Below are 12982 nucleotides of genomic sequence, written 5' to 3' on the forward strand. Positions count from 1 at the left end.
TTAAGTTAGTTTAAAATTTTATTTTTTTTAATTTTTTTTTTTTTAATATTTTTATGTAATAAAAAGTAAAAGTCCTTGTCCAACCATCCTTGTAGGGCATCTGTCTGTCTGTCTGTCTCTCACGCCGGTCACTCAAGTTAATGGGGAAGAAAGAAACAGGGGGGCCCAAGTCTGAGGTTATAAATAATAGAAAATAAAAGATCTTCCGTCTCCAGTGGGGGATAGATGAGAGGATGGGAGGGCAAGATGGGGTGGGGATGGGCAGGGGCAGAGCAGGAACCCCCCACCCCCGCTGGACCCTGGCCCTGCCCACTTCGAGCCCCGCCCCCCTTCAAGGTGCTTGGCAGGAATTCCCCAGCTCCCCCGGGGTAAAGGGGGGTTTGGGGGGCTGGGACTGGTCCGAGCTGCTGGGGGAAGAGACATAGATCACTCTTCCCTCCACTCATGGAGGTCTCAGGTCGCGGCCAGGACAATCTTCAGTTCCCCGGGGGGTGGAAGGGGAGCTGCTGGGAGGGATGAGATTGAACTGGTTGGAGGGGAAAGAGAAGAGAGCAGGAGCATTAGAACCCAAGCAGCTGTCCCTTCATCCAATGCCGTCCAGTGTGGGGTGTGGGGGGAGTGTGTGGGTAGGAGCGGCCTCCTCAAGGTGTCTCATGGGGCTGTCAGAAGCACAGATCAATCGCTGTTTCCCAGTGAGCCAGAGCCCTTACTCGTGTGCCCAGCTCAGCCCCCCACACCCCAGCCTGGCCCTGTCTGCTGCGCTGACCTTACCTCGGCTAAGTCAGGAGACAGTCGGGGTCACTGAGAGCTGGGGAGGCAGTGGGGAGGGGGGCTGCTGGATCACAACTGAGCGAGGACGGAGGGAAGCAAAGGACAGAGCCAGGAGCAAGCCCCTGGCGGCGGCGACTGTGGCTTCTGCCCACCCTACATACTTCACAGACAGGTGCAGGTCGGCGGGCGCCCTGTGGGACAGCCCTGCCTCCAAGACCCCTCACTCCCCTCCCAGAACCCGTGCATCCTGCCCCACCTGCAGCCCATCAGCTCTTCCATGCCAAATTCCCCCAGCTAACGAGAACTCACGAATCCTGTCATCGGCTCCTCCTGGAAATCCAGGCGCCTGGCCAGGCTGCTCACCTTGGGGGTGTCCGATGTAGGGGTAGGGTGAGGGTGTGGAAGCTGAGAGTGCAGGCACCCCACTCTGGGGCACCGCGCCTTGGGGGGGGCCCCCATGGCTCTGGGGTGGGTGCAGCAGCATCACCTGGGGCGGGTGGGGAGCCCCAGGGTGAGGGGGCGGGGCTGCTGTGATTCCAGTTTGGACATGGGCCTGCAGAAAACAACAACAAAAAATCCCAGCTGGGAGCACCCCAGAAGCTACACACAGGCTCCGAGAAGCCTGGTGTTCAGACCACTGAGGAAAGGGGCAGCAGGATAGCCCCAGCACCCGGGTCCTGATGGCAAAACAGACCCATAGAAAGCAAGTCCCTTGGGCTCTTACCTGGGTAACATGGGCCATGTTGGTGAAGCCGTGGGGCAGCTGCTGGTGGGCATGGATGGCATACACAGCGGCTGGCTGGGGGAAGCTGCTCTGAGGGGACTGGGCAGAAGGTCCCGGTGGCAGAGAAGGCGGCGTGCCTGTCAGGGCCCCTGGGTGGTACAGATTCTGCTGTGGCTGTCCACTGCCCAGGTGTGGGGCCTGCCCCGCCTGGTGCTGTTAGGGGGAGGGGAAGGGTGAGTGCCACCCCACTCCTCGGGTACCAGGCCTACCCCCCACCGACTCCCGACCCTGCCCGAAGGGAATGAGCCCCCGGCTCCATCCCCCTCCTCCAGCCCCAACCACTCAGATCCCCCATGGCAGGCACCTGGACGGGACTGGGGGCCGCATGCTGGGACTGCGGCTGGCTCCCAGTAGGCGTGGTGGCCGGCTGCGGCTGGTGGGCATGGAGCTGCGTAGCATGGTGTGGATAGGACTGGTGAACGGTGGCTACAGCAGGAAAGAGGGAAGGGATCAGCGCCAAGCACACCGGAGAGGGCTAAGGAGCAGTCTTCGGGAAGGGCACAGAACTCACCATACAGGGCTTGGGGGGTGGGCTGCTCTGCAGAAGGGTACTGAGGAGTGGAGGACGACACAATGGCCTGGGGATGGCTCCCCGACGTCAGCATGCGTGGGTTGCTCTGAAGCATGGGGGCGAACACCGGCTGGAAGGACAAGAGAGGAGCGGTGGGCATGTCGCGCTGCCCGATAACCCGTACACGGCACGACTCCGGCTTTGCCGCAACCACCTTGTTTAACGTTCACAAGGGTGCAAGCAAGGAGACGCTGTTTGACCTGCGCTTTAGAGAGTACCAGTGCTTTGCTACGGGTCCTACCGGAGCCAGGACCGACACCCGAGTGACCCTCAGCTCTGTACTCCCGTCTCCCTCCCGTGCCTCAGTTACCTGTGAGGGGTAGTGGGCCATTGGCTGCATCATGGCAGGCTGGCCCGGGAACTGCTGCGGGGTGTAGGGGATGTAGGAAGAGTACGGTGTGGCAGCCACAAGAGGGGGGCCGGCGGCGGCGGCGGCCTGCATCATCGGAGGGGCTGAGGCTGGCTGGTGTTGGTCCGAGCGCTGCGGGGGCAGGGAGCCTGGGGAAAGGGAGAGAACGCCAAGCTTAAGTTCCATCTGCCAGGAGGCAACGAGGCAGCACCACCCCCCTGCCGTCGGAGCAGCCCTGCCAACTCTGCTCACCTTTTGCTCCCCGGTACTTGCCCTGCTGTCCAGGCACGGAATTGGATACAGGATATGGATACATCTGAGGTGCCTACGAACAAGGATACAAATGAGGCTGAACAGCTTGCTCACAGATGCCCAGAACAGGCCTGACCCGGTCCTCACCAGCCCAGCCAAGCCTCTTAGCCTAGACTCACTCGGTCTCTCCTCTTACCTGAACAGCTGGTCCCATGTGGATCTGAGGTATGTAGGAAATGTACTGGGGGCTATAGAGCCCACTCTGGCCTGCTGTGAGCACCGGGATGGAAGGAGTTGAGTGAGTCCGGGGCCCCGGAGAAGTCGGGGTACTGGTGGATTTATTCTGTAGTAAGAGACAACAGAGAATGCGTGCATTTTGGTCTCTGTATGCCCCTCCTGGGCTTATAACAGCAACAGAGCGCTGCACGCCAGATACACTCTACCCTTCATCTCGCTTAAGCCTCATGCTGAACCCCGAGACGAGTATTCTCAAATTACAGGTGAGGAAACAAAAGCCAAAAAGTTAAATGGCTTGTCATTCAAGCCAAAATCAGGGATCTGAATGAAACCTATGTTCAGAACTAGCCCAACACACATACTCCCGGAGCTAAACCCTAAACACATAAAAACCTGCCACACATATCGTGACCCCTCGCCCCCAACCCTGACACGTTTGCCCTAGAGCAGCCCAACTTTCACGACCTCTCTCCCCATGCTCTCTCTCCCCACTCCCAGGCCTCCCTCAGAGAAACCAGTCCACCTTCGCCCATTCCATCTCACCACAGACAGCAGAGGCTTTGTGGGATTAAATTCCTTGGCATTGGGGTTCAGCGTGGACTTCTTCACTTGTCTGTGAGAGAAAAACAAAGTCAATCTTCACAGTTTGCTCATCTCCCCCGACACCTGCCCGGCTCCCCATCCTACTCACTCGGCAACAGGGCCCTCATCCTTGTCGTCTCCCTTGATGAGGCCCACCGGGGGGCTGCCAGTCTGGCTTGGGCAAGGTGGCGGGGGCTGCTCTGGCCCCTCGGTGGCTCCTGCTGGCGGCAGGGGTGCTTTGTCCTCCTTATCCGATACGGACTCCGTCTTGGAGGAGACTGGCGACCCCATTGGCTCTGAAGTCAACAGACCATCAACCTCCTTCTCTTTCCCTTTGGCCTCCTCCTTTAAGATCCGGGGAGGAAAAGGATCCAGGCTGGTCTCAGGGGAGCTACTGGACTGCAGCTGGAAGGAGAAAAGCACACATACAGTGCCCAGACAGCTGGTCCAGACCCCAGGCGTGGCTTCCTTCCTTCCTTCCTCCTTGCTTGGTCTCATCTCTTCTATTCCACCTAGTCCTGTGCCTCTTCTATAAGCTCCCTCACCCTCCCTCCATCCTTACACCCTGGCTCACTCCCATACTCCTCTCACCTTAAACTGGGCCCCAAACTTTCTCAATTCTTCCAGTTGAAAGCGTTTCTGTTCATTCTGAAGGCCAGGGACTATGAAAAACAGTGAAAAAGGAAAAAATACGCGTTTCTTTTTTCAAGGCGGCTACAATACCAGTAGCCCAAAGGACGAAGAAAACAAGAAAAACAAAAAAAGGCTTGAGAGTTCTATAGAACAAATTAGGATCACATGACTGACAAGCTACTGTTTCCCAAACCCCAACAAAACTCTTGGTACTAACTGAGGTGCTCTCCTAATTAAAAGGACACTCAGACCTCAGCGGGGGGTGGGGGGTTGGGGTGGAAATCCTCACCTTTCCCAGCTATCCGGGACAGCTCCTGGGATTCCAGAGTTCTCCCAGGTTCCTTGGCTGGAAGTTCTTTTACTGAGCAAGAAGAGACACATGCCTGAAGGTCCTTCTGTCCAGAACCACACTTCACATTGTCCACAAGCCCTCAACCATGTGGCTCTTACCATCTGTGGGGGCCAGTGAGATCTTTGGAGAAGCTGGGGAAATGGAGCCTACTCCAGGATCCACAACTGATGATGTCACAGGGATGGAAGCTGAAGAGGTTGGTACTGCTGAGCCAATGGGGGGCTCAGGACAGGAAGCCGAGATTGGGGCAGGGGCAGCCGACTTGGGAGAACGTGGGGGATACATCCGGCCCACTGGAAGAAAAGGGAAAGCTGTACGATGGTTACTGCTGGTCAGTGCACAATGGGCACAGGGAACCTACTAGAAACACCAAATCAAGTTTATCTGTTTTTTTAAAAATTATTTGTAATGTTTGTTTATTTTTGGAGAGAGAGAGAGAGAGACAGAGCATGAGCAGGGGAGGGGCAGTGAGAGAGTGAGAGAGAGAGAGAGAGAGAGGGAGGGAGGGAGGGAGGGAGGGAGGGAGGGAGGGGCAGAACTGGATCCGGACTCTGAGCTGTCAGCCCAGAGCTGGATGAGGGGCTTGAACTCAAGAGCTAGGAGATCATGACCTGAGGTGATATCAGATGCTTAACCGACTGAGCCACCCAGGCGCCCCCCACCCCTTTTCCTTTAATATGCAAGGTCAAACCTAAATTCCTAGAAGAGCAAGGCAGGTAACCTAATCAGGTAAAACAGATTCCTGGGCACCATAAAAGATTAGAATGTTTTACAGGAGCAGACTCACTTTGCAGAACTTTCTGTATTTCCAAAGAAGTTGAAAATTTTCTATTTCTCCTGTCTTAAAATGCTGACAACTGGGACACCTGGGTGGCTCAGTCGGTTAAACGGCCAGACTCTTGATTTTGGCTCAGGTCATGATCTCATGGTTTGTGAGATTTGGCTCCATGCTGACAGCTCAGAGTCTGCTTGGGATATCTCTCTCTCTCTTTTCTCCCCTCCCCTGAGCATGCTCTCTCTCATATTAAACATTTTAAAAAATAAGTAAAATGTTAACTTAGAAGTTTGTTACTGTTGTTTTTTAAAGTAAGCTCTATGCCCAATGTGGGGCTTGAACTCACAACCCTGAGATCAAGAGTCACATGCTCCTCTGAGCCAACCAGTCACCCGGACAACTAATTTAAACAAAAGACATCTGACAACCAAACACAAACCGTGGATTGCTACATTGGTATTTCTACGGGAGGGAAACAAATTTCTTTTCTAAAAAGCATAAACTCAAAACCCCCAAAACATCTATTTCATCTGGGAACGGTCTCCCAACCCAGCTTTCCAACAACTGACATTTACATCCCCCACAAATTTTTATTTCTTCATATAACACTGCTGAAATTTTACCTGCAGGAGGAGGTGGAACAGAAGCTTCTCCAGAGGGCCTACTGCTGGGTGAAGACAGAGTCTTGGCACCACCTCTCAGAGGCCGCTGTGCCTTAGGGGACATGCGGGAAGGGCCTATTTTTTTTTTTTTTTTTTTTTAAGATGGGGAAAAAAGAGGCAGAGTATCTGCTATTACATTATCACCAACGCATCACCCTTCCAACCCACCTATCCTTTCAATTCTCCTTCCCACTTCCTTCCTATCGGCTTCCCTACCACCGCCCCCTGCCCCCAAAAGCCCGCTTAACTCACCTCCATTGATACCACGTGTCTCAGAACCTGGGCTGGGGCTGCTATTGTCAAGATGGTGAGGGCCACGAGGTGGCAAAGAGCTAAGGCCAGGGCGGCCACCCCGGGAACTACTGCATCGAACTCCTCCCCGGGGACCTTCCCGAACTCGTTGGGGTAGAGGGATATACTTTCCCTCCCTAGGGGAGAGAGTTCAAGCAAGGTCGATTAGTCATAAAGCCCACACATTTTGGAAAAATGAAGTTTTCCCTCCCAAAACACATGTGTACCTGTATACACACACATACCCTGCCTGGCTCCGGCTTTTTGCACTGCCCCACCTGAAAATCTGTTCTAGTTAAATGTTCTGTGGCTATAAGGCTTGTGATCTTATGATGTGCCAATCCCTGACCTGACCAACCTGGCCAAAGCTTCACATTCTACCATCCTGACCTATGAGAAAAATAGTATCACGTTATAGTTCAAGGTACAGCTTTTACAGGTTACTGGACATCATGTACACTCTGATTTCATTTGCATGAAGGGAAGAATAAGACCTACAAATGGATTAACCTGCAGAGCAAAAAAAGGGAATCAAACTCATTTTTTCCTCCCTAAACCCACAAGCTTTAATCTTTGTTACCTTGAACAAATTACTTATCTGCTCTAGGCCTCACTCTTACACCTGAAAATTGGGAAAAACTACGTACTAACCTGTATCTTACACGGCTGTGAAGCTTAGAAAGGAGTGTACAAAGCTCTTGGCCCCAGCCCTAGCCCTAGCCCGTACAGAGCCCCAAACAGACCAGGCCGCCCCCAGCAATCACCTGGATGCCAAGCTGGGGCTCTCCCGCCCTGAACCCTGCCGTTGGACTGCACTGTGCTTCTCTTCCTCAGTGCGCCCATCATCGTTCTCCATTGCGATCCGCAGGCGGTACTGGGGGCTTGATTCAATCTCTCGAGCCAACTGGGCCGCACGCAGCTCCCGCTGACGAAACTCTTCCGAGTTGTCCTTCTCCAAGGGCACCCTGAGAGGACCACCACAGATCACCACCACCCCAGTGCCAGGGGACAAGAGAGGAAAAAGGAAAAACGTTTCTATCGGTCCTATCACCAGTTCAGACGTGTGGATGTTTAATCCCTTCAACAACTCAACATATTTAATGGGCATCTACTAGGTCCCAGGCAGAGCAACAAGGCCTATCTCTGAACCTGAGGAGTATTTACACGCATATATCAGTATGTTTTAAGTTCTAGAAGAAAAGCATGGATAAATGGACAAAAAAGCAGTTAATTCTACCAACGAGATGACCTGGTATTTTGAGGGGACAATATACAAGACAGATGAGGAGTGGGGAGAGGACATCCTAGATACCCAGAAAAGAATGAACAAATGCCACGACCCTAGGCCTCAAACTGCATCATCTAGGAAGTACCAAGACACTCACGTGTAAGAAGAAAGACTGCTATCATAGGTGGTCTTCACACCATAGTTCTCCTCGTTGAACTTGAACATTTCATTGGGGTCCCATCCGTTGGACTAAGGTGGGAAGGAAGGAGAATGTTTTAAAACCCAACAAGGAAAGCCAACAATGACCTGTCATTCTCCTCCACCAGGCTGAAAAAACAAAGATCTGACCAAACCAGGCGTGGAAAATAGAAACAAAGCTGGCAGGAATATCAACTAGTACTAGCAATTGTAGGACAAACTGCTAACAACTAGTAAAACCAAGGTCTTACAGGACCTAACAAATCCCTTACCAGGTTAATGTCCCAGAAAAATTTAGCGTACGTGCATGGGGACACATGTTCTAAAGTTCAGCAAGGCACTATTTTTTTTTTTTTTTTTTGAAAGACAAGAGAGACACAAAGCCCGAACAGCGGAGGGACAAAGAGAAAAGGGGAGACACAAAATCTGAAGCAGGCTCCAGGCTCTATCAGCACAGAGCCCTATGCGGGGCTTGAACGCATGAACTGTGAGATTATGATCTGAACCGAAGTCAGACGCTTAACTGACTGAGCCACCCAAGTGCCCCTGTAAGGCACTATTTCTAATAACAAAATAACGAGTCAAAACACCAACCAGTGAAGAAAAAAAAAATACGTTCTGTTGTATATATATCCATGTATACGTATATAAACAGAATAAGACAAAATCACTAAAAGCATTGAGTAGATCATGAAATAACTCAAACATGAAATAATTCAGAAACAACAGAAAGGGAAGAAAATTCTTGTATGGATTAACTATAGCATCATAATGCCTTAACTCATGAGGAATTTTAAATGATTCATAGTAGTGCTTGTTTTTGGAAGGGACATGGGTCCACACGGTCCTCGATCTTGTCTATACTTTGTTAATTAGAAAAAAAAAAAAAAAAAAACACCTTCAAGCAAATGTTAATAGTTGTCAATCGCAGATGTTGGGAGAACAGGTATTTTTGTTTTATTTTCTGTACCTTTCCATTTGGAATCGGACTGCCAACAACAGGCAACAGTAAGAGATTTTTCTCCCCTTCCCCAGAAGCAACTCTTGGTTCTACGACATCACAGTCAACAACCCACACTCAGACAGGAGAGTGACCCAGCTCTCGGGTTCTCAGGGAAGGGGACCGTACCATGTCAGACTCGAGGTCATAGTCATCACTGTTGCTGTCACCCCCTTCCCAGCGCTGAAGCACCTTCTCTTTGTGCTCCCCATTCACTTTTGAGTTCATGGCAATGGCTGAATCCGTAAACTTGTCTGTGGGGGCAGAGTTGAAGATCAGGAGTCAAGAGATACTTCATAGCCTTCTTCCAACACCCCCTGCCCCCAATGAGTAGTTCAGGAGCAAAGAAAAGTTTGCGTGTGTCAGAGGTGGGTGAGGGTGGATGCAGCATAACAGGCCACATCTTAACTGTTCAAAAGAAGCAAGGAGTTAAAAGCAAAGCAAGGAAAACGTGAAGAACTACACCACAGGCCGGAATTCATCCCACTGTATCTTAGGTATCGAGATACAGTTTCAAAAAGAAAAATCTGGCCGTCCTCCTCCAAAAAAAGACGTTTGTAAAGGAGGAAGAAGAAGAACAAGTCCTTACGTAACTGCTCTATGCCCTCTACTCAAAGAGTGGGTCTGGCATAAAAACTCGACACGATACCTTTAGTAGCATAATTGAAGTCAACATTTCGGAAGTGGACAAGCATGACATCACTTGGCTTAAACACCATGGTATCCACAATGTCTTCCCGACAAGGGCCACCTGCTGGCTCAGATGCTTTCCGGTGTACAGCATCCACGGCTAGTTCAAACTATAAAAATCCCATTTCCCAACAGTAAAGGGTCAATATCAAGAAATACGATGGTCAAAATAGGACTATTTTTCTCCTACCCTTTCTAACCTTTTTCCAACACCACAGTCACACAAATAGTCTTCTGAACATTAGCCACAGGACTAAGTATTTTAACACTAAAGTACCCAGCCCTCAAATTTCCAATCCACATTTTTTTAGTGCTTCCAGCACTACTCTGGTACAGGCCTAGAGAAATGAGTAGCATACACCACAAGCCTATCCAACACCACTCAACTCACATCTTCAGTGAGTCTATTTCATTCTCCTTACATGCCCCTGCAAAAATAAGCTAATTTGAGTCCACTAACCTTTGAGCTCAGAGTCTTGAAGATACCTTCATACGTGGTACCATTCTTCACCTTCACATCACAAGTGGAGCCCTGGAACAGAGGAATAAGAAGAGTGTCTCCAGCAAACTGGCGTGCTACATCCCTCAACCAACCTAGGGGCTAGGTACCCACTTACCACAACAGCTGTAAGAAAATGCAGCATTCTGGAATTGCTGTAAACACCCTCGAACACCTGTCAGTAACACAGAAGAAATAGACGCTTGACACCTCCCCTTCCTTCTGAATATCCACACTCCCCTCACATCATTTCGTATCCTGAGCCCAACTATTTGTGCACCTAATCTGTCCCATATGCCCACATGTATCTCTGTACTTTGGGGTGTGTGTGTGAGGAGGCACTCACCGGTGACTGTGGGGGGCCCTTTCCTGTGCTTTGTCCCCTATGAGAGGAAACAAAAAACTAGTTAAAAATGTTTAATCCCTCTTATACGATTTATTTCAAAGAACGTGGTATCCTACAATCACATACCCTGTGAACATGCCTATTTAGACTACAAACCAATTAACAAGATTTTCAAACTCTCACCTTACAGAGGAAGAAAGGCATAGACAGTAAAAGCCAGTAAACACATTTCCTCCAAATGCCACTAAAACAGACCTCAGTCAGCAATGGTTGTCAATTCAACACAACCTTCTCACCTCCAAGGGGCCAGGACTACAGGCTTCCCCCCAAAATGCTACATTAATCGCTAACCAATAATCCACCCCAAACATAAAGGTGAAAGCAGATTCAGAACTACCCAGTTTACGCACGTTACCTCTCAAAACAGAAAAGACAATCATTTTCACCAGCCTTACGCCCCAAACTCTGGGAGGAGGGTACTCCTTTTAGGACCCACCCTCCTCTCGACCTCTTTTACTCATTCAATATTACCCACTCTGGGAGGGGTCACTGATCGCCCGGTAACCCTGCTCTTCGCTGGCTGATGTAACCGGCGGTTGAGGAGGGCGATGAGGGGGCCGTTGGCGGGGCTGGGGGACAGCGCAGCCGCAAAAGCCATCCACCGGGAGGCCTCGCCCGGCCTGCGCCTGCGCATTAAAGCCCACGGGCTTCCAAAATCCCCCCTCCGCGGCCAGAACCCACTGCGCCTGCGTGTACCGCCACTCTCAAGTCCATTAACCCACACGCAGAAGAAGCCGAGTGGGGTGCCCACCACTCATCCACGAACACCAGGCGAACCCCGCCACGCACACTCCCACACCCTGCCCTGTAGGTTACCCGCGGCTCACGAACGCCCGGGTCATAAGACAGAGCATCCGCGCGCACGTACGAGAAGAGCGCGCGCGCGCTGGAGGTTCCCTGCCCGCAGTCCTCCCAGTTGTCCCTCCTTCCGTTCCCCCGCCCACCCCGCTCCCCTCCTACTGGCCAGACCGGGAAGGAGGTGGTAGCAACCCGCTCCCAAGTCCCTCCCTCCCCATTGGCCAAACTGTGGGCCGCGCGCCCCCCTCCATTGGCTACGGCCGGGGACCCCTTCCCGCAGCTGACTCCCTATTGGCTGAAGCCGGGGACCGCGAGACCCTTCGTGGTAATGGAGCCGGGGACCCCGATCACCTCTTCACCCCCCCAACTCCTCGTTCTGACGGCGCTGGCGGGATGCGCCCCGCCTGCCCTTAAGGCCCGAGCCCCGAGCCCCGACTAGGCTCTGAGAGCTGAGCACGGCCCTTAAATGTCCCGGTGGCCGCCCGGGGACCCCTTCCCTCTGACCCGTTAGGACCTGAGGGGGCCCACCCCCAGCCTCACGGGAATTCCTCACTTTCCCCGGGCGCCCCTCAAAGGTGGCCAGGCTAGGTACCCGCCACGCGCGGTGTCCTCGGGTGCCGGCCGCTGGGCCGGAGCCGAGCGGCCGCCGCCGCCCCGCAGCTTAGCCTCCAGCGCCCGGAAACCCACCCCTCCTCACCTGGCGCTGCCGATAGCCGCTGCCCCTGGCCTTTCCTGATGTTGCTGCGGCGGCGGCGGCTGCGGCGCCAAAATGCCCTCGGCTCCCCGGCGGAGCCCGCTCCCGGCGGCTGCTGCAGGCCCCAAGCAGGGAGTAGCGGCCGCGGGAGGCCCTGGGGGAGCCGAGGTGGAGGCCAGGGGCCCCGGGAGGCCGCCGTTGGGAGGGCTGGTGCCCCCGGGAGGCCGGCGGGCCACGGCCTGTTGCGTGGGGGGCGGCTGCTGGGGCTGGGAGGTCTGTTGTGGCGGCTGAGGCTTCAACATGATGGCAGCGTCCGGAAGGGGAATTAGGGGGAAGGGAGGGAGAGAGGAGGCTGGGGCTAGGCCCCCGCCGGAGAGCGCGGGAAGCGAAGGGGATTGGGAAGCTGGGGACCCGCCGTTGGCGGGCGGGGGGAGCCCCGCGGTGTCGGGGGTGGACAGAGACGACCGCGGCTCGAGGAAGCGCCGCGAGGCGGAAGGGGAGGGGGGTCCCGCGGGCCGGAGGAAAGCGAGAGGGCGCGAGCCGGCCTGGCGCGCGTGCGCGTCGCCGGGGAAAGAGGAGGAGCGCGCGGGCGGGAGCTCCCGAAGGGGGAGGGGCGGGCAGGAGGGAACGGCGGCGCGAGAGGTCCGCGCGCACCGGGGCGGTTGGCTCCGGGCGGGAGAGGAGAGAAAAAGGCGAATCTCGCACCCCTAGCCTTTGGAGTGGGGAAGGAGCAGCGCGGGCGCTCACGCGCGCCAAAGATTTAGAATCCCTAGGTCTCAAACAGCCCTAGGGGTTGATGCCCGCTGTCGCTTCACAATGAGCGTGTGAAGCGCTGGGGGAGGAGCCGAAGTAGCCGAGAGGAAGGAAGAGCCGGCCGCCCCGCCCACGCCGGTGGCGTAGCGTCAGGATGCCTCCGCATTTGTGTGAGATGTCACGACGTAGCGTGCAGTTCTTCCGCCACTTGGGTGCTCGTGGGCGGAGTCTAAGTGCAAAGAAATCCCGGGTATAGACTAGCGACTGCCCCTCTTCGGGGGGTGGTGGTGGGCTTCTTGAGCTATTCTTGACCTTGTCTGCTTTAAATAAAAGACTGATACACACTCAGCATGTTGTAGATAAATGTATGCTAAATCCTGAAGTATTTTAAACTTAAGTGATTTAAAACCTAAATGGGTTCTCCGTGCCCTAGAATGAACCCTTAAACTGTAGTGAC

At 53.6% G+C, this 12982-nt stretch overlaps 1 protein-coding gene across 24 annotated transcripts; it reads right to left on the reverse strand.

Moving 5' to 3' along the window:
* ATXN2L (ataxin 2 like) lies at positions 1 to 12594 on the reverse strand. Of its 24 annotated transcripts, none has more exons than XM_053894304.1 (24): positions 11776 to 12591; positions 10221 to 10257; positions 9993 to 10049; positions 9836 to 9907; positions 9335 to 9485; positions 8815 to 8939; positions 7645 to 7736; positions 7024 to 7224; positions 6221 to 6396; positions 5930 to 6043; positions 4630 to 4842; positions 4469 to 4540; positions 4138 to 4208; positions 3656 to 3951; positions 3508 to 3577; positions 2924 to 3070; positions 2728 to 2800; positions 2437 to 2624; positions 2067 to 2196; positions 1860 to 1981; positions 1496 to 1708; positions 1081 to 1324; positions 772 to 931; positions 1 to 503 (listed from the first exon to the last, which is right to left on the reverse strand). In XM_053894304.1, exons 1-23 carry the CDS (start codon positions 12072 to 12074, stop codon positions 777 to 779), a joined length of 3318 nt encoding a protein of 1105 aa, XP_053750279.1. In that variant the 5' UTR covers positions 12075 to 12591; the 3' UTR covers positions 1 to 503; positions 772 to 776. The 24 variants fall into 24 exon arrangements, with proteins under 24 accessions (XP_053750279.1, XP_053750278.1, XP_053750289.1 ...); XM_053894303.1 differs by having other exon boundaries at positions 1 to 526; XM_053894314.1 differs by having other exon boundaries at positions 772 to 808; positions 11776 to 12590.
* Positions 12595 to 12982: the final 388 nt, after the last annotated feature.

This window comes from Panthera pardus, unplaced genomic scaffold (assembly GCF_024362965.1).
Source record: "Panthera pardus isolate Hobbes unplaced genomic scaffold, ASM2436296v1 HiC_scaffold_5, whole genome shotgun sequence".
Taxonomy (NCBI): domain Eukaryota; kingdom Metazoa; phylum Chordata; class Mammalia; order Carnivora; family Felidae; genus Panthera; species Panthera pardus.